The 24,108-nt window shown below is 49.9% G+C and overlaps 1 protein-coding gene across 1 annotated transcript in view; it reads right to left on the bottom strand.

Moving 5' to 3' along the window:
• DKK3 (dickkopf WNT signaling pathway inhibitor 3) overlaps nucleotides 1-23,888 on the bottom strand; it is a 43,960-nt gene extending 20,072 nt beyond the window's left edge. Inside the window, exons 1-3 of the mRNA XM_080815697.1 lie at nucleotides 23,622-23,888; nucleotides 15,981-16,115; nucleotides 13,066-13,149 (exon numbers count right to left, since the gene is read on the bottom strand). Of these exons, the coding sequence (XP_080671823.1) occupies nucleotides 13,066-13,149; nucleotides 15,981-16,115; nucleotides 23,622-23,834 (432 nt within the window). The 5' untranslated portion in view covers nucleotides 23,835-23,888. The remainder of the gene's footprint in view (nucleotides 1-13,065; nucleotides 13,150-15,980; nucleotides 16,116-23,621) is intronic.
• Between the last annotated feature and the right edge of the window lie 220 nt (nucleotides 23,889-24,108).

Raw genomic sequence — 24,108 nt, 5'->3', positions numbered from 1 at the left:
GAAACCACAGCTTTGGTGCCTCCGATCTCGTGCCCTCTTTTAAAAATACCTCTCAAAGAATTCCTTCAACTTAAAAAAAAAAAAAAAACGGGAAAAAAAGAAAATTGAAGGCAACATGAAACAAACACGAAGTTGTGTCAGTCCCTCCCACCCCCACCTCTGGTGTAGAAAAAAGTCACTTCCCCAGCCCTGTGCCAGGCGCTGGTCGGGGGAGCCAGCCTGGCATTTGCCCCGAGCCTTGAACACACTTCCAAACCCCGCAGTCCTGGCCTCTTTCCCGCCCTTAGCCATCGTCCTCTCTGCTCTCTCCTCCTGCCACTACCCACAACGCTCTACCACTGCGAGGGCTGCAGAAGGGGCCTGTGGGATCGTTAAACCGTCCAGGTTCAATCATTTCTGTTAATGAGCCTGGAAAAGGCCTTAATATGTTTCAGGTGTGGAAAACACAAGTGGCCACGTCTGCTGGTGCTTCTGGGTGGGATGGTGGGGAAAGGGAAAGCCGGAGCTATGTGTACTGGCCTGTGGAAGGTGGTCCCACGTCTCCTGCCCCAGACACCCCGGGGCACTAGCCCCGAGGAGTCCAGCCAAGCTGAGAGCCAGGCCCCGGGCTCTGGAAGGACCCAGTGCCCCCTGGGGAAGCTCCCCAGGTCTGCTTCCCTCCTCACTTCTCCTTGCTGGGGAAACCTGGGGAAGTCATTGACCATCACCAGGCGACAGGAAGATGAAGAGATAAGTGTGGCCCCCTATCATGGTGTGTGCCCAGCGCTCCATCCCTCTGGGTGACCCCCCCACCTGACTTTCTGTGATGTAACATGGCACAGGAGGAGGCTAGGCTTTGGAGTAAAATGGACTTATTTCCAAATTCCAGCACTTCCTTGCCTTGATTTCTTAATTTATTTTTCAAAAATATTTATTTGAGAGAGAGAGGGAGTGCACACACGCATGAGTGGTGGATGGGCGGGGGCAGAGGGAGAAGCCGGCTTCCGCTGAGCAGGGATCCCCATGCGGGACTCGGTCCCAAGAACCGGAAATCATGACCTGAGTTGAAAGCAGACGCTTAACTGACAGAGCCACCCTGTGCTTCTTTGTCTTTAAAACGGCACCAGTAGTCCCAGTTTTAGGCCGGTTTGGTAAGAGTTAAGGAAAAGAGCTCATATGAAATGGTCATACAGTACCTGCCACATAGTAGGCACTCAGCGAACATTTTTCCCTCGTCCTCCAAATCTTAGCAAGGCTCTTTGCGGGGGGCGGGGAGAGCAGCTCTGCCAGGCAGGCACTGAGCAGGAATACAGGCCTTTCTGCTGCAGGGTGTAGACATTGTCATGGGGGTGGGGGGAGGGCCCTGAAACAATGGACAAAGCCAAAGGGTGCTCGGTGGGGAAATCTGTGCCTGTGGGGCTGAGCCTACATCCCATGGCTTCCAGGGCTTGAGATGGATGGAGGCTGCTGGCCTCCATGCACCTTGAGCCTCCCGGGGACCCAACGGCCTAGGTGCAGGCCCGTCACTGTCTTCCAGCCCCGACATTTTCTATCCTGACCACTACTCACAAGGCGGAGGCAGTGGGCTCTCCCTGCCCTTGGTGCCGGCTTCCTCTTCGGAGAGGCCCTGAAGTCAGGAGACCATGGAAAATTCGGGCTGTTTCCCTGGGGCTATATTTTCCACATCACATCACTGAGATGTGCCAGTGGCCAACTTCCTCAGATAGGGACGCACACCACCCACTTAAAATGCTTTTCTCCAGTGCTCTAGAATGATCGAGGGGCGGCGGGTCTCACACCCACGGGTGGCAAGAACTAACGAGAGTGGGTGAGAGATTCCACCATTTCTGGAACACGCCTGCTCTGTCCTCCTCTCCCCGTGACCCCGGGGAGGCTCTGCCTTCCCCAGGAGGGAAAGGTTCCAGCGTTCACTGCCACGGAGTTGTCCTTTGGTGATTTTGGCTTTTCATTTTGGGGGGCGGGGGTATTTAATGACTCGATATAGATGACAGAAAGGTAAGGAGCGGTGGAGGGGTTGTGATGACCTCTTCAAAGGCACCTGGGATCACAGCTGCAAACGTTCATGACTTTATCAGAAATTTACCTTTTGATTGAAAAGGCCAAAATTTATGCCAGGGTCCCCAGTCCAATTCTACCACTCAACCATCTGCCATGACCTTGGGAATTTAACTTCTCTAAACTCTGGTATCCTCTTCTGTAAAATCCTATCTAATCCTAGGATTAGAGAATGAAACATAAAACACCTGGGAAGCAGCCCAACAAACAGCAGGTGTTCAATAATGTTGACAAGTGCACAAGACCAAGAAAACACAGAAGAGATGATTTCTCTACCAAAGACGTCATCTGCGGACGTGAACCTTATCTTCAGGGATTTCTGCTCCTGCTTACATTCCTCAAGTTCCTCCCTGGTCAGACAGCTTTCATCCCTAAATCTGTTCACTCCACTACTAAGCGCCTACCCCCTTGTCAATATGGAGGTGAACAGGACAAGGTCCCTTCCTTCCCAGGGCTCATGGTTTTCTAGACCTTCCTCGAGGCTGCCTCTTGATGAGCCTCTGATTTTTCTCCCTGGGCCTGAGAAGACCCTTTTCCACTGGTCTTCATCATCTTTCTCAGCGTTAAGCAGACCACCTTCTCTATTACTAACCACAGGAGAGGTCCCAGGAACAGTGGTCCCGAGACCTTGCTTCTGGAACAGGGAATGCCAGGCCCAATGAACTGGAGTGGACAGGAGGTCCTAACTCCAGGAGCTGCATGACTTGGAGAATATTCATGTCTGCTTTCTCATTTGCAAAATGAGAGGTTTGGTCTAGAGTGGGGATAAAAAATGGATTTTAAGTATAGTGTTCTTCCAATTGATAACCAGTGCCTGCTTGAAGTGCTGGGCTGTCTCAAGCTCCAAGGCCTGATCTGTGCTCATTAGGAAAGGACTGCAATTGATTAGCGATGGTTGCCATAGTAATGGCAGTGGGGGAGGGGCAGGAAATGGCAATGCGCCTGCCATCCCTGGTCCAGAGGAGCTCGAAGGTCCCTGGGAATTCTGCCACTTGTAATTCTGTGACTCAGTGCCATATTGCTTTATCTGTGCTTTGTCTAGCATGTCAGTAGCCATCACCTGAGAAAGTTTCTCAATTACTGTGTTTTCAGAGATGGTAACCTTACGACAAAATACTTACTGATCTGTCACACTCCTACATAGGTAGCTCAAGCTTCCTGCCCCCAGGGGTCTGGGAAAGCAGGTTGGAAAGAAGCATTTACATTTACTAAGCATCTATTGAGTACGGATGCTTTCCACACGGAAAAGCAGGTCTCTTACTTGTAACCCCCCCGCCCCGCGCCCCCAGCCAGTGGTCACTAACCCGTCCTTTCACAGAGCAGGGACCAGGGCTCAGAGCAGTGAGGGACGCTCCCCAAGGAGCGGGATTCCACCCTGGGCCACTTCAGACTCCAAATCTCACTGCACAGTGCTCCCCTAAATGAACCCAAGTGTCTTCTTTACTCCTCCTCTCCCAGGAAGTGGAGGTGAAAAGCGAAAATGACAGCAGTGCTCAACAGAGCCAGGAGGTCTGTCCAAACTTTTCCGTGACCCCATCCCTAATCATTTTTCCTACAGCTGCTGGACGTGGCGCGGCGAGCAGACGTTCCTGCCTGACAGGGAGACCAGCGAAGCTCATCAGTTGTGGGGCGTGACGGTGAGTCCCCGTCCTCACCAGGTCCCTTCCCCTGGCCCTGCCTGTGAGCCAGAGGAGGACAGGGCATGACCAAGGCCTCTGCCGGTCCTGTCCTCTGGCCCTCCTCCCAGGAAGTCCTCCCTACACCAGTGGGAATTAAAACACTGTTGCCGCCTCCACCAAACCTTCTCCCTAGAAGTCAGAAGCCCCACGTGAGGCCCCAGGAGTCTGCAGTGCCCCAACAGGAAAGTGGAGGCCTCTGAAAGCCTCCAGGATTCTTTTATGAGACCACGGTGAAGGGTGTCTTACAAAAGAAGGTGTGGAGAGGTCATGGATAGCAAATGGTCAAGAAAATCCCATCTCTGCATCCTAGAGGTGGATCTCCAAGATGGAGCCCGAGCCTGCCTACAACCAGCCTGGGGTCAGAGGCTGGGGGGAGAGCGAGGACCTCTGGGTAGTAGTGGCAGATACACCCCAAAGACACCGCTTGAAGCTGTGGCTGCCACACCCCAGAGGCAGCCACTGGGGCCACCGCTGTGAAGGCACTGCCTTGACCAAGGGCTGCAGAGCCCAGGGGTTTTCGTCCAGCCCTTTGGCTCAGATTGGGCCCTCGGGTCCCCTAGTGCCTACAGTCACGGAAACCAAGAGGCAAAACAAGTGTCCCACCTCACGCTCCACTTGTGGGAATGTATATAGGGCCGCTGCCATGGGAAACAGTATGACGGTTCTTCAAAAAATTAAGGCCAGAATTACAATATGACCCAGCAATTCCATTTTCGGGTTTACACCCAACGGAACTAGAATCAGGGACTCAAAGATCTATCAGCACATTCGTGTTCATAGCAGCATTATTATTTACTGTAGCTAAGAGGCAGACACAATCCACTGTCCACGAACAAATGAATGGCAACAGAATGCGGCGCATACAATGCAGTATTATTCAACATGAAAGAGGAAAGAAATTCAGACACATGCTACAACATGGATGAGCCCTGAGGACATTACGCTAAGTGAAACAAGCCAGTCAGAAAACAAATACTGTATGATTCCACTCATATGAGGTCCCTGGAGTAGACAAGTTCACCAGACAGAAAGTGGAAGGGTGGCTCGGCAACCAGGAGGCAGGGAGGCTGTAGGGAGTTATAGATAGTCCAATGGGAATAGTGTTTCAATTCTGCACGATGAAAAGATTTCTGGAGATTGGCTACACAACAGTGTGAATGTGTTTACTACTGAACTGTATGCACAGAAATGATTGGGATAATAAATTTTAAGTATTATATATTTCACCACAATTTAAAAAAATATTCTATAAAGAACATGGGTTTTGGGACTTTAGGAATCAACAAGAGTTAAGTGGTTTTTTTTTCTTTTAGTACTGGCTCTACCACATAGCTCTGTTGTACAACTGCTTTAAGCCTCAGTTACTTCATCTATAAAATGGGATCAACAGGGTATCTGCCTCGTATGGTTGTCACGTGGATCCCAGGAGGGGAAGTTGGTCAGATCCCAAGCACACCTGGCACACAGCCAGAACTCCACAAATGAATGGCAGCTCTTACCTTCATCATCATCTCTTACTATTAAGGTAATTACGGGCATTAGTTATTAGTGAGCACTCAGTATATCACAGCACCGATGGGCTGGTCTGAACCAAGATTTATCCCAAAAATGAGAAAGAGGTGGATGGAGAGGCAGTGGTCGATCTGGTCACTTTTCTGAGCCATACAGACCAAATGAGGGAATATGGTGGGATGCTGTGGCCTTTGATACTATTTTTTTCCCTTGATGTTATTTTTAAAACAAAACAAAACAAAAAATGGACTCATGAGCTTTGTGGGTTTTGCAGAATCATGCCTAGGGGCCAGGAAGGGCAGAGCCATGCATCCTACAGCCAGGATGCAAAGGCTCCGGGGTGAACATGGCCCAGGCTGCTGGTGGGGGGCAGCCACACCCCCGCATGGGGAGCTCTTCACCCGGACATGCTCCGCCTACTCAGAAACCACAGAAATTGGCTTGTTCTGCAGCAGACACCATCAGCCTAATGAGATTTCAAATTAAATCACTGTCACTTAGCTAGTGGCATCAAGCAAAAGCAGACGGTTCCATTTCTTAAGTAAAAATTTCCAGATCCCAATCTCTGAGGCCAAGCAATTTGTAGGGCACAAGGAATTCAGACCTTGAATTTCAGCAGGATTAAGCAAAGCTGTGTCCCCACCAACGTGTCCGCCGTCTAAATCCTGCCTTCCTGGTTCTTTTCCCTGGGGACTGTGTGGAACCTGAACACACTGTACATCCAGCATAGGTCATGTCAATGTTCCCGATGCAGGATGCTACTAACTTGGCTGGGCTCCTGAAGCCCTTGCTGATCTAATTTCTGCCCCTCCCCAGCCTCCTCTGCTGTGTCCCCAAGCATACATCCAGCTGTAGCACTCAAAACTATGTAGCGTTCCTCAAACTTGGTCTTATTTCCATACACCCCCTTGACTTTGAACAAAGAACACTTCTGCATGGAATGCCCGTCTTTCCCACATTAAGAATTCCTTGACTTCACTCAAAATACAGCTCAATGGCCACCTCTTCCTGGAAGCCTGCCGAGAAACGTAAAGGGTCTAAGACTTTAGTCTACTTGCAAGATGACCAGTGAGCCTTCCACACTGTCATGGATGGCAGCAGAAGACACGAGACTCCTGGGTCAGAGACAAAGGACCTGATCGTTGACAGTACAGAGCAGTGCGTTTGCAATGGTTCCAAGTTCCCTGGGGCAATCCAGAGGGACCCAGGGGGTGTTGTGCTTTCAGTGGGTGTGCAATGGGGCTGAGGAATGCCAAGCTTAGAGAACCCAAATCTTCCATAATGGACTGGAGTCACACCCACTCTCCTCTGCCCAAGAGGAGCTAGCTCTGTCTCCCAAGGCTGCTTGCTGTACAGTCTGGAGCAGAGGGCAATGAGTGGCTCTGTTTATAGAATGAGCAGAAATGCCAGAGACAATGAAGGACTATCTCCCAACAAAGTCCTCCCTGCTACCTGACCTGGCCTCTGCACAGAGCTCCCACCAGGCCCCAGACGACCTCTGCCTTAGGAAACAGGAATTCACATCGCAATGACCTGTGTATTTCTTAAATGCCAGCCTGGGTGCTCACTTATGGTAGGGACTGTCTTTTGCATTTATCGGTCTGACCCACACAATATGTGTGCAAATAAATGAATGAGTCGAATAAGTATTACTGGGAATTTTGATAGCTCTGGTTTAGGGGCAATTAAGTAATAACCAAAGGCTGGCATTTACTGATGGCTCACTCCTGCATTCCAGGCAATGTATGGCTTGTTTTTGGTGTGTTGTTTTGTTTTGTTTTTGTTTTTTGACCTGGATTGTTTTATCCACAGGACAACACTATATGGAAGGTAATTTATGAACCCGCCTGTACCTGTAGGGAAACTAAGGCTTAGGGCAGTTAAGGAATTTCATTGAAATCACACAGCTCCTATGCAACAGAGCCGCACTTTGAAAGGGATCGGCCTGTCCCCAGGCCCTTCGCCACCCTGCTGACGTGCTCTCCAGGCCTTCCACAGGAGGCATCCAAGCTCAGTTTGGGGTGTTTGTGGAAGGGTGTGGGGAGAAGGAAGGAGGGCGTGCCTGTCTCTTTGCAGAGCTGAAGGCAGTAGCCTGCATGTCCCCGTCACCCACCCCCCCTGGCTGACTCATGGCCGGCCCATCAGCCTCCTCACATGGATACTGAACACTGGGATCATTTCTCCCCCCACCCCATCCCGACCCCCCCAACCCCCCAACCCCCCCCCCCAGACGGGAAGTTCACACCTTCCTAATCTGCTCCACAGTGGGGCAGATGGTGTTTGGTCTTGGGAACAGCCTGGAATGCGACACTGACCTTTCGAAAGGGAGTAAGGATACGCTACATCTGTGAAGCTTCTATATTTGTTATAACTTCCAACTCGAAAACAGCCACTCCCCTTGACCTAATAACCAAAGAAATATAAACAAAAGGAAGATCTAGATGATCGCCCACTGGAACAGCCACAGTAGGCGAGGGTTGATGAGACAGAGGGTCTCAGAACTGCAGCTAAGGGTAAAATCAGTACAACTTTTCTGGGGGAAAATGTGGCAGTATCTCTCAAAATGTTAGAGACGCACCCCCTTTGACTGAGCCATTTCATTTCCAGGACTTACACGGTGAAATTACTTGCAAAATCATTTAAAAGTATAGCTAGACATTTATGGCAAAATTATAAATAATTCAGAAGCTCCTTTTTAAAACATTAAAAATAGGTATATAAATTGATAAAGAAAAAATTGCTGCATGTTTCAATTTCTCCAGAGATATCTACTATTAATGATGTAACATGTATTTTTCTCAGCTTTTCATGCATACTTTTTCTTTCTGAAAATGAGATTCTTTTTATATGCTCAAGATGTAGAATGTATTTTCTATACTTTACATAGTACGTATACTGCTCTGTGATTGCTTTTTTTTCCCCCTTAACATTTTATTGAAAGCATCCCTTCATATCAACTTACGAAGCCTATACAAAACTCATTTGTTAACTGCATACCATTTTGATTTGAGATGTGGAATCATGTATATTTAATGAATTCCCTTCGGAAGGACTTTCAGGTTGAGGAGAGAGTACAATGGAATATAGTCAACTTATAGCTTAAAAAGAAATGCCTACTGCTTCTTAAAGTCCGCTCACCCACATCAACTTTTACTTGGGGATTATTTATCCATTTCTCAGAACGATCCAGAACTCCTCAATTTTTCCTGTAACTTTTTCCTACTGGATTAAGTAAGGCATGAAGGCCTTATACTTGGCCAGAAATCACAAAGTCAACTCAAACTATAAATCTAGAAATGCAAACGTACCCAGATGTCTGGTTACAGGGCTGGAGACCTGCAGGCTTGCACAAGAGTGTTATCGCTCTTACAACCCTAAGTCTACACATTCTGCCAACTTCCTGCCACTTGTCAGCACCTGACCATCCCTGTTCATGTCATTCGCCGTCATTCGCAGTGGCCCATCCTTCCCTCAGTGTATCCCCAACACCCAAACCAGACAGGACAGGAATGACTTGCAAGGACAAGAAAGACAGGGTGAGTCAACCTGAGCACAGAGCTTCTGGCAAAGCCGGTGACTCAGAGGGTGAGGTGGGCCCCAGGAGAACTTAGCCTCAGGCTACAAACATCAAAGGAGAGAAGCCCCATGGAGGCCTCACACAAACCCTCAGCTGCCGGCAAATTCCATTCTTTTTGCAGTAGGTTGCTGGGAACCAGGAGAGAAGCCGATGAGAACGCAGTTTAATTACTTCTCAGTAATAATGAGCCTCACACAAAGAGTTTTTATAAACCTTGCCTTTCTAGATTCTAGCCCAATTTTGTCAATCAGGGATTATTAGCCCCATTGGGTAAGTGAAGAAACCGAATCACAGAGGTCAGAGTTTGCCAGGGTCAGGACAGGGTCTGAGCCCAGGCGGGCCTCACACCTTGTTCAGACTTCATTCTGCCTGGACGCTGATGGACGGGGAAGGGCTGCATTCCCCGCCTCCCTGCCCAGCGGACTCTCCAGGAGGCAGGGCTGCTGGGAGCGGACTGAGTTTCTCTAACAGACTCATGCCGTCCCCTATGCATTTCCGTTAAAATAAACCTCCAGCGACATGTTGTCATGGTGCCCTCAGCAATTCCACTGAACTGATCAGGGCGACTCTGGCCTCAAATGTCAGGCTACTGGGAGCAAACGAAGCCAGTACCCCACCTGGGCTCTGATCATTCTCTGGGTCAAGGTGGTCTTGGTTACCGAACTGCTACGATCTGGCTGTTTTGGGCAGTGAAATGAGACCTGTGGCCTCATATCTTGAGCAATCTTTGGAGTTGGTTGAACGTGATTGAACCTGTAGGTTCAAACTAGTTATGTTTGGCTGGAAAAACAAATGGACCCACTCTTCTAGCTCCTCCTCTTCTTCTTCTTCTTCTTCTTTTTTTTTTTTTTTTTACGATTTTATTTATTTATTTGACAGAGAGAGAGAGAGAGAGCAGGAACATAAGCAGGAGGAGTGGGAGAGAGAGAAGCAGGCTTCCTGCTGAGCAGAGAGCCCGATATGGGCTCCAATCCAGGACCCTGGGATCATGACCTAAGCCGAAGACAGATGCTTAACTACTGAGCCACCCAGGCGCCCCATCTTCTAGCTCCTCTTCTAACTCGAAAACAGGAAAGACAGCAAAGGCATGATGTGCTAAGCTTTGTAGTTGTGAACCCTACCTTAATGAGAGGACACATCCCTTCAAAACAGGGCCCTGGCTAATTGGGCAAGATTCTTCCTGTTTGGGGACACAGTTCTATAAATAAAAGCATCTCGTTTCTGCAGCATGGCTGTCCCCTCTCTGGCTTCCGGCCCTCCACTTTCTTCCTGACCCTTCTGCTCACAAGGAGCCCAACGTCAATCAGCCCACTCACTGGCCCGTGAAGGGAGCGGGACTGAGGCCTCAGAACAAAAGCCTCACGGAAAGATGTCAGACCCCATCACCATCGCAGGGGCCCTCGGGGAGAATAACGAACCGCGCTGGCCTGTCCCCCTTTCACAGCTGAATGTAAAAACAGACCAGCATCTTACGCACCCTGCAATGAATTTCCTAGACAGGCATAGAGGATTACGGTGTGTAACTTTCCAGGGGCCTCCTTGGGTTACCATACATATTAATACACACACACCGGCATTTGAAGAAAGGAAAACAGGGGGTGCTTGGCGGTGATTTGTAATTGAATTCATCTGGTAATTTTAAATCCTGAAAATTCAGCCAGGGTTTACAGTATTTTAAGGTTTGAACAGCACAGGATTTTGTCCTTTTGAATGGCAAATCTCTTCTCCATTTCAGAGAAAGTTTCTTCAGCATGGCAGACATTTCCAAGCTAACTGCAAAGATCATTACCTTCAGAAACTAGGAAATGGGACAAATGGGACAAAAACTAGGGAGTGGTGACAAAGGCCATCCCTTTGAAAGCAATCTAGGCTTTACGGCTTCCTAAGTCTCTGTAAAGATGATGCTCACGCCCCAGCCCCATTGTGTTGGGACAATGGCGACCCACGAAGCGAATGGAAGAAGAGTTGAATGGGAGACTTCTGTGGGCACAGGAAACTAGATCTCTCTACTCCAACTTTTGGCAAGCCACACTGACAAAGAGGCTCTGCTGGAGGGGACCCCTGCCACCATTTCTGCCACATGATATCCGTTCCAGAGGTGGCTTGAAAAGTCTCCAGCCTGTTCTCCAAAGACCCATGGGATTTGCCAGACATTGGCCAGTCAAGCATCAGATGACCCCCATCTCCCTTCTAGCTAAGCAAATTGGAATTTATTCCCACAGAGAAACTCAATGAGTTCCTATCCCAACGGGCCCAGCAGAAATCAAGAAAAGCTGGGTTTCTGGGATCTATCTCTTCCGTCAGCCTCCTCCATTCTCAAGGCCGTCATGTATGGGAGTTCTGACTGCACACTGCACAAAGGCACAGCATGTCCTCCATTGCAGGGTGGACACAAGAGACTGCATGTGCAGGTGTGGAGATTCTGGGCCCCCCAGCTGAGCCTGAAGCACAGACGCCCATGGGCACACAAGACCATGCACACCGGGGAAAGCTGTAAGCCGACCTGCTGGACACACACGGCAGCTGCTCCCTGACTCAAGCCTGTCCTTGGCATCTTCAAGATCTTGCCTCTCCCCTGCCCACCACTCTTGGAGCCTCAGTCTCTTTACCGCAGGCCTCAAAACCTGACTACATCCCCTCCCTTGGGGGCCAACAGAGGAGGCCTGGGTGGGGTTGTGGCTGGCCACCTGTGCCCCTGGGCCTCAGGCAGGTGCAGGGTATTCATAGTCAGGCCTGCTGCCCTCTGGGCTCCGAGAAGCTCCCCAGAGTAAACATGGGCCATTGTGGAGTAAGATGCTTTTTTTTTTTTTCAGTTGACAACAAAGACTGTTTTTTTTTTTTTTTTTTTTCTAATTCACAGCCCTGAAAGTTCTGTTTCCCTGCCCCTTCTATTCGTGGCCAGGCTGAGGCTTTCCTTTTATCCTAGGGCCCCAACCAGAAATTCTCTGAAGCTTTTCTCTGTTGGTACCATGACCACATACCATGACCGTTTGTCCCCTCTCTCTCTTCCCACCTTTGAAAGCCAGCTTCTCTTTCCTCCTGACCTTAATCAATCTTGTCCCCAATTCAAAGGTTTTTGTGACTGGGGTGACCCAGCCCGCACGTGGCAAACTCATGCTTCTAGCCTCAGCTGCTACAGCTCTTTCCATTTCAGCACAGATCTTACCCCCAGGTCCCTGGAATGATGGGTCACCGTCACCACACACAACCCTCCGGACCCCCCAGCCTGAAGTCAACGTCTGAGCTCTGTGCCAGAAACAAGCAAAAAGAACCCACCAACTACCAACTACGTCAACACCATCTCCCTAGCTCAATGGGTACACTGTTTCTCTTCCTATGATAATGCCGAAAGAGGCGAGGAATAATCCTTGACCCCTTCTGAAGGCCAAGGAAGTGCTCTGCACCTTGGAGGGCAAGAACTTGTAGCTGAAGTTTGTCTCGGGCACCTGGGCACAGAAAGACTAGTTCTTGGGGTCCCCATAGAGAATGCACATTTTTACGGCTGGCTACATCACATGGCGGTCACCCTGTCCACTCCTCACCAGCTACCTGCTTCTGAAGCCAGCCACCTCTTTGAGAAGGGTGAGAGCAGTCGAGTCCCCTGAGGCCTGGGAGTCTGGAGACCGGTGACTCCTATGGGGTCACCTCCTGACCTGTGCTCAGGCTTTCCTTCTGTGAAATGCTGCCCCTTCCACCAGTAGGACTCTATCATTTTATAAGAACCATCCCGTCACTGGACAAAGCAACAGGCCACTGTGTAGGTGGACCCATCACAAGGGGGTCAGAGCATGAAGCCTGGAGTGGGACGACACTCCGTTTCCCTTAGGCCATGGGGTTCCACTAATTAAGGTGACGTCGCTCTCAACCTGCCTGACCAGGGCTGGGATTACCAAAGGGCTGGCCACACCAGGGGTTTTGGGGACTCCAGGCTGGACAGGCCAGGTCTTACTGCCAAGGCCCCCAGCCACTGTACCTGGTACTTCCTTATTCCCTTTCAGGGCTGAGAGGGAGTCAGGCAATGCCAACTGAATTCATTTCTCTGTTGTTTCTGATGCAAAGAGCACTGTGCTAGAGCCTGTTGCCCGACCACATCGCTCTGGTCAGAAATGCAGGAATGGGGGAATCTTGATAGAAAGGAGGCAGGAGAGGTGAATGAGAGTCCGCTCCCTTCTGCCCATGGCCTGAGGTTTGGGTCAGCCTTCGCAAGTGAAGGGGCTGAGACCAGGAGACATGACAACTCACGTGGCTCCTTTTGCTTTCTTCATCTCCCACAGACGTAATGACCGTCTCCGAGAAGACCGTTTGTCCGGTCTGGTTGTTGGTTACCTAAGGCAGAGCAAGTACAGTGAACGTGAAACAGAAGGAATTCTGGGCAAATGCCACAAGCTGGTTTCTTTTTTCCCGATTTCTTTCTTTCTTTCTTTCTTTTTTTTTAAGATTTTATTTATTTGACAGAGAGAGACACAGCAGAGAGGGAACACAGCAGAGGGAGTGGGAGAAGCAGGCTTCCTGCCCAGCAGGGAGCCCGATGTGGGCCTCGATCTCAGGACCTTGGGATCATGACCTGACCTGAGCCAAAGGCAGATGCTTAACGACTGAGCCACCCAGGCGCCCATTTTCCTCGCTTCCTGAAGCCACAACATCTGCCCAAGTCAACAGAATGCCTGCTCCCCCTTTTATTCTGATTTTAGCTACAGCCGCCAGGCAGACGGCCCCCTCTCGGTGCAGCCCTCAGAAACACAGCAGAGTCTCTCTCACGGGGCTGCTCCGAAGAGGGACGGCGTGGGTTCTGCGCAGAGCCTGGCACGCAGCAAACACTGAGCAGTAGCTGTTTCTACTGTTCTCGGGCTTATCACTCAGAACTCAACGGCAACATCCTTTTCAACAACAACCCGTCTGGGTGTCTCATCAAACGTCTTTCATGAGAAGCAAGCAGGTTTTAGCTAGAGCTGCCCCCATCCTGATTCTGGTGACATAGTTCATCTAGGAAGTGCTTTAGTGCAAAAGGGCCCCCCCGCCGACCTACTGTCTGCATCTGATGGTGTTTACCGGCAGCAGACGCCTCCGAGCTTAGCCCTGCAACCTGCCCGCACCCCGCGCCACTCCTGCCCCACCCGAGGTCCTGTCTGAGGAACGCTAGTGCCAGTAATGAAGACCAGAAGGGACATCCGCCCAGAAGGTGGGGGATCTGGGTTCTTTGAGCCTCAGCTCAGCTACCACCAACCACCTAGTGTGTCACCAGGAGTAAGTCACTTCTCTGATTCACCATGTCCTTATTTCTAGGTCATCTATAAAGTTCCTGCCAGCTCTAATATCACAAGGAAACTGTCCAAAACAGAGCAGAAACATAGCCTACTTTGTCACAGTGGACCAAATTCCAGTTCTGGGGAGATAAGGATCATGTCTTCACCAACATGCTTCAATACTTTCAGGCAAATAAATCCTCTCCCCAGCAAAGAGGCAGCGTCCTTTTCCTCTCTGCCAGATTTTTGCCGAATTAACTGACAGTATATTTTTAAAAAATTCTACGGTCCTATCCTGCAGGTACAGGTTGCAGGACTTCGAAGAGCCTTTTTTATACTAATGGGCATTTTCCTATCTCTAGGAGAAATAATTAAGATGTTTCTCGAACATGTTTCACCACCACCCAGCCCCTTGTGAAGCACAGAACAGACGGTCCGTGGAAACCACTGGAGAGCTGCTGCGTGGTGCTCATGACATAACTTTACTGGAAGAAACAGGAATAGAACAACAGGCTGTTGCAAGCACTTTGTCGTTTACTGTGAGCTCTCAGGTACCCTAAGTCATCTGACCCCCATGCTACTGTCACATACGTACCGATCTCCCTGTTTCCTAAGTGCGGTTAGTGAGGGACATAAAATTTAAATGGTTTTTCAAAATCACACTAGTTACCGGTAGGACTCACACTTGGGTTTCCCAACATCTACAAGAAGCAACCTTAAGCAGAGCCAAACCTGTTAGCTAATTATCGTCAAAGAGAAGGACTTAATATTGGTTTTAGCAAAATTAAAGCAAGGACTTTTGGAAACATTCTCCAGGCCTCTGATGAACAATGCTAAAGGACTGGTCAGCAGGTGACTTGTTCATTTATCTGGGGGCGAGGTGGGGGGTACACCCAGCTGAAGCTGGGGGCAGTGGGAAAAGAGCCACACAAAGACTACTTTATAATCAAGGCAACGGCCCGTAAAAATCGACCCCCTTATGCTCCATGACACAGACACGCTATTGTTTCAACCAAGTCATTACCTGGGCCCTTGAACAAAAGTGAGACCCTCTCGCTGGAGCCATTGGGCCTTGCACATATGGGCTGAGATGAGGTTTGAGGTCAAGCTCCTTGATGCTCACAGCAGAACGTCAACTCGATAGCCTCCACCAGTGACCCTGAATATTGGCACGTCAGACTCTCTTCAGGAGAAACCACGTTCACGGGCTTTGCCCTCCCCGTCCTGCCTACGTCACGTGGGACACATTTCACGCCAGGGTGGGTTAAGGCTACATGCCTCTGGATTTGCAACGTTTTCTTCTTCAAGTCGGTGGGGAGGAATGAACCTGCTTGTGCCTCATGTCAGATATCAAACCAGGAGACACTGAGACATGGGGCAGGCTAGAAAAACCTCTGCTATAGAAATCTGAGTGGATAGCCAGCAAACGAATGTTCAGTCTCGCGGCAATGGAGGCTTTCCCCTCCCAAAGATGGAGTATAACCCATTTGAGTTCCTCCTGAGGAAACAGTGAGGATCTATTCAGCAAACATGGACTCTGTTCCAACTCCCTGCTAAAAGACACATTAAAACCTATGAGATAAATTCCTCAAATTCAATACTGGAGAAGTCTCTCTCTAGACACTTGTTTGCACCCTTTTATCAAATGATAAAAACCCCCGACCATTCCTTTGCAATCGGATTGGCAGGCAGCCTAGAGTTAAATTTATTGCTTAAATGCAAAAGCAATTTAGGTTTCTGATACACAGCTCTCCCTCTTACATAGTTCCCTCACTCCCTCTGGTTTTTAATCTGTGTTTTACCAACCTCATTTGCATTTTTGGCTTGTGGATCCAATTTGTAAACAAGATTTTAGTTCTATGATGGGACTCGGAGCTACAGAAAGGGGGAGGTGCTGGCCGCGGCCACACTTACCTTGTGAATTTCTCGGTGCACGTGGATGGTATTATTTCCCACCTTGGTTTCCGTGTTGGTCTCATTGTGATAGCTGGAAGGCAAGCTTGCCACGTTCACTTCTGATGTTTTAGCCGCAGCTTCTTCTGCTTCCATCTATTAAATCAATGAACTTAATGAGCAAAATTGTTTTCTCTTGATACAAATCAGTCCATTAGAAAAACAGAACCACCCTCTTCCTCTTCTGCATTTACAAATAATGGTAGTAGTTATAGGTCCTGTTAATTGCCCACCAGGATAAGACACTGCACTAAAAGTTTTACAACTATTATAGCTTTAAATCTCACAGCCTCCCTCGAAGGTAGGTGTGAATATACCAGTTTTACAGTTGCAGAGAGTAAGGTTCAGGAAGACTGGATTACTTCCCGAGATTATCCGTGAAGGACATCGCTCATCATCAGGGTAATGCACATCAAAACCACAATCAGGTATCACCGCACAGCTGTCAGAATGACTAAAACACACAAGAAACAACGAGCTTTGGCGAGGATGTGGAGAAAAAGGAACCCCCATGTGCTGCTGGTTGGAATGCAAACTTCTGCAGCCACTGTGGGAAACCAGAATGGAGGTTCCTCAAAAAATTAAAAACAGAATTACAATATAATCCAGCAATTCCACTACTGGGTATTTACTCAAAGAATACAAGAACGCTAATGTGAAGACGTCTGCACTGCTATATTTACTGGATTATTTACAACAGCCAAACTATGGAAGCAAGCAGCCCAAGTGTCCATCAGCAGATGAATGCATAGAGAGCATGTGGTATATAGATATGCAGGTACATATAACATGGAGTATTACTCAGCCAGAAAAGGAATGAAATCTTGCCATTTACGAAAACATGGGTGGCTCCAGAGGCTATAATGCTAAGTGAAATAAGTCAGTCAGAGAAAGACAAATACCGGAGGATATCACTTATATGTAGAATCCAAGAAACAAAACAAACGAACAAAGAAAAAAAGACACAAGAGAACAGACTCTTAACTGTAGAAAACGAATGGATGGTCACCAGAGGGGAGGGGGTGAAACAGGTGAAGGGGATTAAGAGGACACTTATTGTGATGGGCACTGAGTAATGCACAGAATTGCTGAATCACTGTGTCATACACCTGAAACTAATATAACACCGTTTATTGGAATTATAATTTTTAAAAATTCACTGTAGTCTATCCATAAGACACATAAAAAAGAAAAAAAAGGACTGTCAGGGAAGGGCAGAGCTGGGATCTGAGCATGCTTCCATTGAACAGTCTTGGCCCCTGACAGGGCTGCTGGGGTCCTGTCCCTCTCCCAGCGACCTAACCCGGAGGTCACCTGCATTCAGCTGCCTTTCATGCCAAGAACCAGTCTGGTCTCTCTCTGAGAGCCCTCTCTGGCTGCTTGCTATGCATGGATGCTAGGGAGTTAACACCCCAAGAACCATCCTCAATCAGTGAGGGGCAAGCTATGAGGGTAAGTACCCCAGCTCCCTCCCCCCTCAAAGGGGCAGTCTCTCTCTGAGGACCCCCAGCGGAGCCTAGCAGTGACCTGCTCAGTAGCACAGCCTTTATTCCCTCTCTCCTCTTCCATCTTACTTTCCCATTTCCTCCTAGTGTTTCTGGGATCACTTCCCAAATACATTATTTGCTCCCAAGCCTTTGCTGCAGGGCCTGGTGGTGGTAGGCAGACCCCAACAGCTCCCAGGACGGCCCCTTCTCTGATACAGGTAGGGCCACAGCTATGTCTCCTTCCTACCCCACCTCTTGGGTATGAGAGAGACCCTGGTAGAGGGCCAGCTGACTAGTTCCCAGGGCCCACCCTCCTCCTGCCTCTTCTTCCACATGAGTTCCCCTTTGGTGTCAGGTTTCTGAGACTGCTGCTCTCAGATCCCCCAGGCTCATGAGCCCCCATGACACCTACACCAGATATATCTGTCAACCTGAAACTGTACCCAATTTCCCCTTGTGGATTTACTGCCGCGCCCCACCCTGAGTGGGCAGTGGACAATGGGACCAGCTCACAGCTGGGTGGACTTAGAAAGAGGCCACATCATGGACTAGCTGAACCGGTTAGATACTCTGTCTAGGAATTTAAAACAAGAGACACAAAGGGAAGTTCTAGTTCGTGTCTGGCAGTTTTCCAACACTATCTTTGACTCTGGGCTATTTTTACTTCATAAAACTAATCCTCAAAAAGATTCTATTTTTTTAAAAAATCACTGTCTTCTATTCCCTCATGTACTAAATGAGGCACCTCTTTTCCTGTCTCTCCCAACCGGATTTGCTAAGCTGGGGTGGATATGGGGAAGGAATTTCCATGTCTCCGTGCAGCACAAAAACACTGAACTAGAAGTGGGGAATCTGGAAGACACAGAAGCTCAAATGTTCAAACAAGGATTTGGTCAGTAACTGCTGTGTTTGACCCTGAGAGGACTGCAAGATGTCTGAAACTCAATCACTGGCTTCACCGTCATCACCACCATCACCATCATCGCCATCATCATCACCATCACCACCATCATCATCACCATCACCACCATCATCATCACCATCACCAACACCATCACCACCATCACCACCATCACCACCATCACCATCACCACCATCATCATCACCATCACCACCATCATCATCACCATCACCAACACCATCACCACCATCATCACCATCACCATCACCATCATCACCATCATTACCATCACCACCATCACCACCATCACCACCATCACCACCATCATCACCATCACCACCATCATCACCATCATCACCATCATCATTATCACCACAGTGACAGCCTCCGTGTTTGGGCATCATCTATGCCTGAGCCACTGCACCGTAACTTCCATGGCTCCTTGGATATTCACAGCACCCCCACGAGGAAGGTGTTGCTGCCCTTATTCTGCAGATGAAGAGAATGAGGTGAAGACAAGTGAAGGGACCTGCCTATGGTCACAACATCGTTAGTAGGAGGCAAAGCTCAGACAGAATTCACGTTCGTCTGACTCCAAATTTTGGGCCTTGTCCAGCATGTGCTTCTGCTCTGCCTGAGCAGCTTATTCATTTACTGGGGAGAGAGCAGAGCCCCACAACTAAACCTGTTTGAGGATGATTATGATGGCTTCTCGAAGCATGCCAGGGGTTCAAGAAATAGAAAAGAAAGGCCTCCAGGAGGAGGAGGCATGATTGAGCTGGTCTCTAAGGACAGGTAGGATTTGAACGGAAAGCAGCCCAGAGGAGGCAAAGCTGTGGCCACCTGGACAAGAACAGTGTGTGTTGTGGGATGGGGCACAGGGTCCATGCTGGGCACGGGATAAAATGGCCGATGATGCACAGAGAGAGACTGACAGGCAGTTCTAAAGCAGAGGGTGTTGGCCTGGTTCTCAGCCAGGAGAGTGCATCAGGGTCATACCTGACACTATGAAACGGTATCTGTCATAGATATATAATCAAGAGAATTATGCCTATACATTTACACACACACCGGATCCCCTCCCAGACCTGCTGAGTCAAAACTTCGGCAGGTGCAGGGACACCTGTGTGGGTTAAAGCCTCTGTGTTCAGCTCAGGTCATGATCTCAGAGTCCTGGGATCGAGTCCAGCATCGGGCTCTCTGCTCAGCGGGGAGCCTGCTTCCCCCCTCTCTCTGCCTGCCTCTCTGCCTACTTGTGATCTCTCTGTCAAATTTAAAAAAAAAAAATCTTAAAAAAAAAAGAAGAACTTCTGCAGGTGCGACCCAAGGTATTAAAGAGCTTCTCAAGTGATTCTAAGGTATTCTCTCCCCTGCACTTGCCCCCAGGGAAAACCTTTGCTCCAAACCAAGCAAAGTTATAACAAGTTCTAAAAACTATTTGGTAAATAATAAAGAGCCTGGAGAAGATAGAGAGGGGAGTGAGGGAACTGGCCAGAATGAGGTGTGGGAGTAGGAAGTCATACCTGGGGGACGTGGGGACCTGCTAGGTAGCAGAGGTTACAAATTAGTCCAGGTGGGCCAAGCCCCTGAGAGCTAGCCACAAGGTCAGGCAAAAAGTTGCCCGCAGCACTTCGGAAGCAAGTGCCAGGGCTCTGGAGTTAGGGAAGGTGGGGCCAAGTCCCAGCAGCTGTGACCTTGGGCAAGACACCAAGCGTCTCTCAACCCCAGCTTTCTCATTTGTGTAGTGGAGAAGATCCTACTCTGCTGAGCAGATGCAAGAATTAAGGACCACGAAATCCAAGTGCCTGCCTCAGCACCTGGTACCCAGCACAGACGTAATACGCAGCTAATCTCCTAATGGTGTCCTGGAAGAAGGCAGTTTTAGAAGAAGCTAGTTTGTTAGGGCATGTGCGGGTTGAAGGAGAAAGAGCGGACAGTAGATACCACGTGTTTGAAAAATTCGCTAACAGAATAGAGAAGTGGAAGGGAGCTAAGGCAGGAGACAGGATGAGCATGAAAAGGATTAAAAAAAAATTTTTTTTAAGTAAGAGATCTTGGCATATTTTGTGATAGAAAAGATACCGCTGGAAAAGGGTAAGAGACTAAGATGCTACAGAGGCCATATCCAGAAGCAGAAGGGAATGTTTTCATGCTTTTAAAAATTCCCATTGGAATCTGAATCCTCCCGTTTGGCTTTCAAATAATTGACAAGTTACCAAATCTGGAGTCTGCTTTGGGCTGAGCAGAGAGTCTTCTTATAAAATCTCCTCCCTCTCAACCAGTGGTTATTTCAATAGAATGAGCTAATAGTTCTCTAATGGCACCACGAACTCAAAGTACAGTTTACAATGGAAATTTCAACCACAACTATTACAGCCACTAGCAAGAGAAACTTAAGCCCAAAGCAAGAGGAGTTGTTTCATAAAGGAGGAATGTGCATGTTATAAAATATGGCATTTATAGTTGGTTCACTCTGCATGTCTGTTAAAGGGGTATAGTAAGAAAAATTGGAGAGATAAATCGAGGCTTGGTATTGGGGTTCTTCCTAGGACTGGGTAAGGTGATTAAGAATATTCCAGAATACGTCAGTTACAGATATCACCGTGAGCAGGGGGAAGGGAGGAGAAGAAAATGCTTTTATCCTCAAAACACATTTATCGGTAATATACAGAATATTAAGACCGGAAAGTAGGAACAGCCCAGATTGAACCATTTGAACACTGGCTTCCCCAAATAATGATCCTACAAGCAGAGGATCTTTCCCTAAAGAGCAATCAGCAGCTTGAGTCAGCTGGAGTATTTAAAATGTCAGGCAGTTACTTGAAAGCAGATTCATGGCGCAACCATGTAAACAACCAATGCATCTGGCCTGGTCCTTTCCCCAGACAACAAGTAAATAGCAACTGTCCTGTGTTTATGAGACGGAAGGGGCTTTCTGGAAGTCTCTTTTTAAAAAGTTAATACTAATCGCCACAATCTCTTGAGACTCTGTGGTGTTTCTTGGTTGTCCCCATGCTGGTACTATTTAGAGGGTGATAATGGCAGCCTTTCTTTATCCAGAAGGCAAGGACCTCCCGTAACCCTGACAACAGCCCCAGCGGGTGACTTACATTACACAATCTCACTTAACCCAATTTTAGACGATCAGGTAACTTGCTTTACTTGCATCCTCATGTAAATCCCTCCTTATCCTAAACGGAGTTGGGGGGAGGGAGACATTTCCTGGACCCCACCAGGAATGGCAGAGCGAGGGTCCGCTGAAGGAAGGTTGATCCCCACAGCCTGTTCTGCCACGCAGGGGTCCAGCCTCTCTTAACCCGTATCCACGGCCATCGAGGATGCTCTCTGGGGCAGGACTACTGAGGGGGACAGAAGTGACAGGCAGCAACTCTTCCTGGTGGCAAACTTCAACCAGCCCATCTTCACAATGCAAGCAGAATGGCATCTGGAAGGAGGAAGCTGGGGCCCTGGCAGAGCCAATGGGGAGGATTTCCATGGAGGAGATGTGCCACTCACGTCCTGCTGATCCCAAACTGCTCTAATCAATGAAGAGACCAGAGAGGCCCCCAAGACTCCTTCCTCTCCCTCAGCAAGAGCTACCATCAGAAGACCATGTGGCACAAACAAGATCACAGAGAACAGAAACTTGGGAGTTGACCTCATCAGTCTCACTGGGAATCCATGAGCAGGCAAGAAAATCCTGGAACCCAGATAAGGAAACCAGATGACCTGCCCCGCCCCAGCACCAGAAGGATCACCAGAAGGATCACGAGCTCCAGTTAATAGGAAGGGGCAGAGTTAAGAGCTATGGGGGCCCATCTGACTCCCCTCTCCTTTTAATTATTTCATGTCATGTCATGATTCTTTTGCTTTCACAGGAAACAATGTCTGTCCATGGGTTTTGGAATCTGGCCTGTCCAGTGGATGTTCAGGACAGCTTCCCACACAACTGCCTCCCAATCCAGTGTCCCCCACTGCATACTCCATCAGACTGCCTGCTCTGGGAGGCAGGATTGTGGGGTGAAAGCAACGTCTCCCCGCAGACCGGAGCTAGCATTTGAGGCTCTGTCCCAGTGGAATGTGGAGAAGCAGGGGTGGGAAGACACCTCAGCCACGAGCCTGGGCATCTGGTCTCTTGCTGACTCCTTCACTGGGATGGCTAGCTTCTCTCCAAAGACAGGCTGCAGCCAAAGCCAGGCACAACAGTGACCATGCGCCCCAACCCCAGGCACCAGGGACAGCTCCGGATACCTGGGCTGGGTGAGCTGAGGCATCCGCCTCACCTGCCGGGGGCAGCCCTGCCAACCTAGGTGGTCAGCCTAGAGGATGCTATCCATAGCATCTGGTCCTAGGAGGTGACGGAAGAGAGGAGCCAGGCCAAGCTTTGCTAAGGTATCTGGTATCTGATGGTAACAGCTACTGTATATTGCCCACCTATTCTACAACAGGTGCCCACACAGACCATGACATTTAATTCTAACAGGAAACTGAAAAGAGGCTGTTAAGGGACTTGCCCCATGTTGCCCAGCTAGTGAGTGGCAGAGGAGAACCCCGAGCCTAGGACTGACTCCAAAGCACTGCTGGGGTGGAACTGGATGGCCCTTCATACTGCCCTCCTCTCCCAGTCTGAAAATTCGCACTGCTGGGATTTAGGATTCTGACTTTCCCTCTCTGCCTCGCATGGCACTGGGGGAAGCCCAGAGAGAGCAGCAGCAAAGCTGTCTGGGCTTTTTGTCCCCACACGGCATCCTAACTATGTCTTGGGAAGATGGCACAAACTCAAAGACCAACGTACAAGCTAGAACTTGAGATCCGCGGCCTCTCTGCAAAACCACAGAGCCCGCGTACCAGGGGCCAGCAAGCATCCGCTTACACAGGGGGCGGGAGGTGGGTAAATGCACACTTGAAGACAATTGCGGGGTAGCGGCCAGCAGCGCGTAAACAGGTGGTGACCCTGGCTGCCCCCTGGGTGAGCCCAGCCGGAGACTCTCCGTGAACAGGCTCAGATCCAGACCTTTCGGCAGGAAGTCAGAATGAGGTGGGAGTTGAGCTCACCCTGCGCGGCCAGCCGATCACTCCGAATCTGCAGCCGGCTCTTCCCCGCCCCTTCGCGGAACCGAGTACCCCAGCCCACGCTCGCAGCGCGGCTTGCCCCGGCCCCCCGCCCACCCCACCAGGCCCTCCCCCGAACCCCAGCCCGCCAGACGCACCCACCTCCTCCACCGCGCTGCGCAGTTTGTGCTGCGTGTCCTCCATCAGCTCCTCAACCTCGCGGAACATCTCGTTGAGGGTGGCCTCCTCCTGCGGGTAGCTGAGAGCCGGGGCGGGCTCAACGGGCGCCGCGGTCGCTGTGGGAGCCGGCGCTGGGGCCGTAGGGACCGCCGCCGCCAGCAGCAGGCACAGCAGGGTGCCTACGAGCCGCCGCATCTCTGCTCTGCTCCCGCCGCCGCCGCCGCCTGCGTCCCGGAACCTGATCAGAGGAGCGCCGACCACCCCCTCGCCCGCCCCGCAGCCCCGCCCCGCGCCCCGGCCCGCCCCCGGCGCCCCTCTTCCCCGCACCCGCCCTGGAGGAGACAAACCCGAGGGCCCTCCCGACGCGGCCCCTCGGCTCTGCTCCAGCCCCGCGCCCCCTCCCCTCCGCACCCCCACTCTCTCCTCGGGCCGGGGCTGAGCTCTTCCCCCCATCCCCAGGGATGGCCTC

The sequence above is a fragment of the Martes martes genome, assembly GCF_963455335.1.
Source record: "Martes martes genome assembly, chromosome: 10".
NCBI classification, from domain to species: domain Eukaryota; kingdom Metazoa; phylum Chordata; class Mammalia; order Carnivora; family Mustelidae; genus Martes; species Martes martes.
Note: the sequence above shows the minus strand (reverse complement) of the source record. Positions and strands in the feature narration are given on the sequence as shown.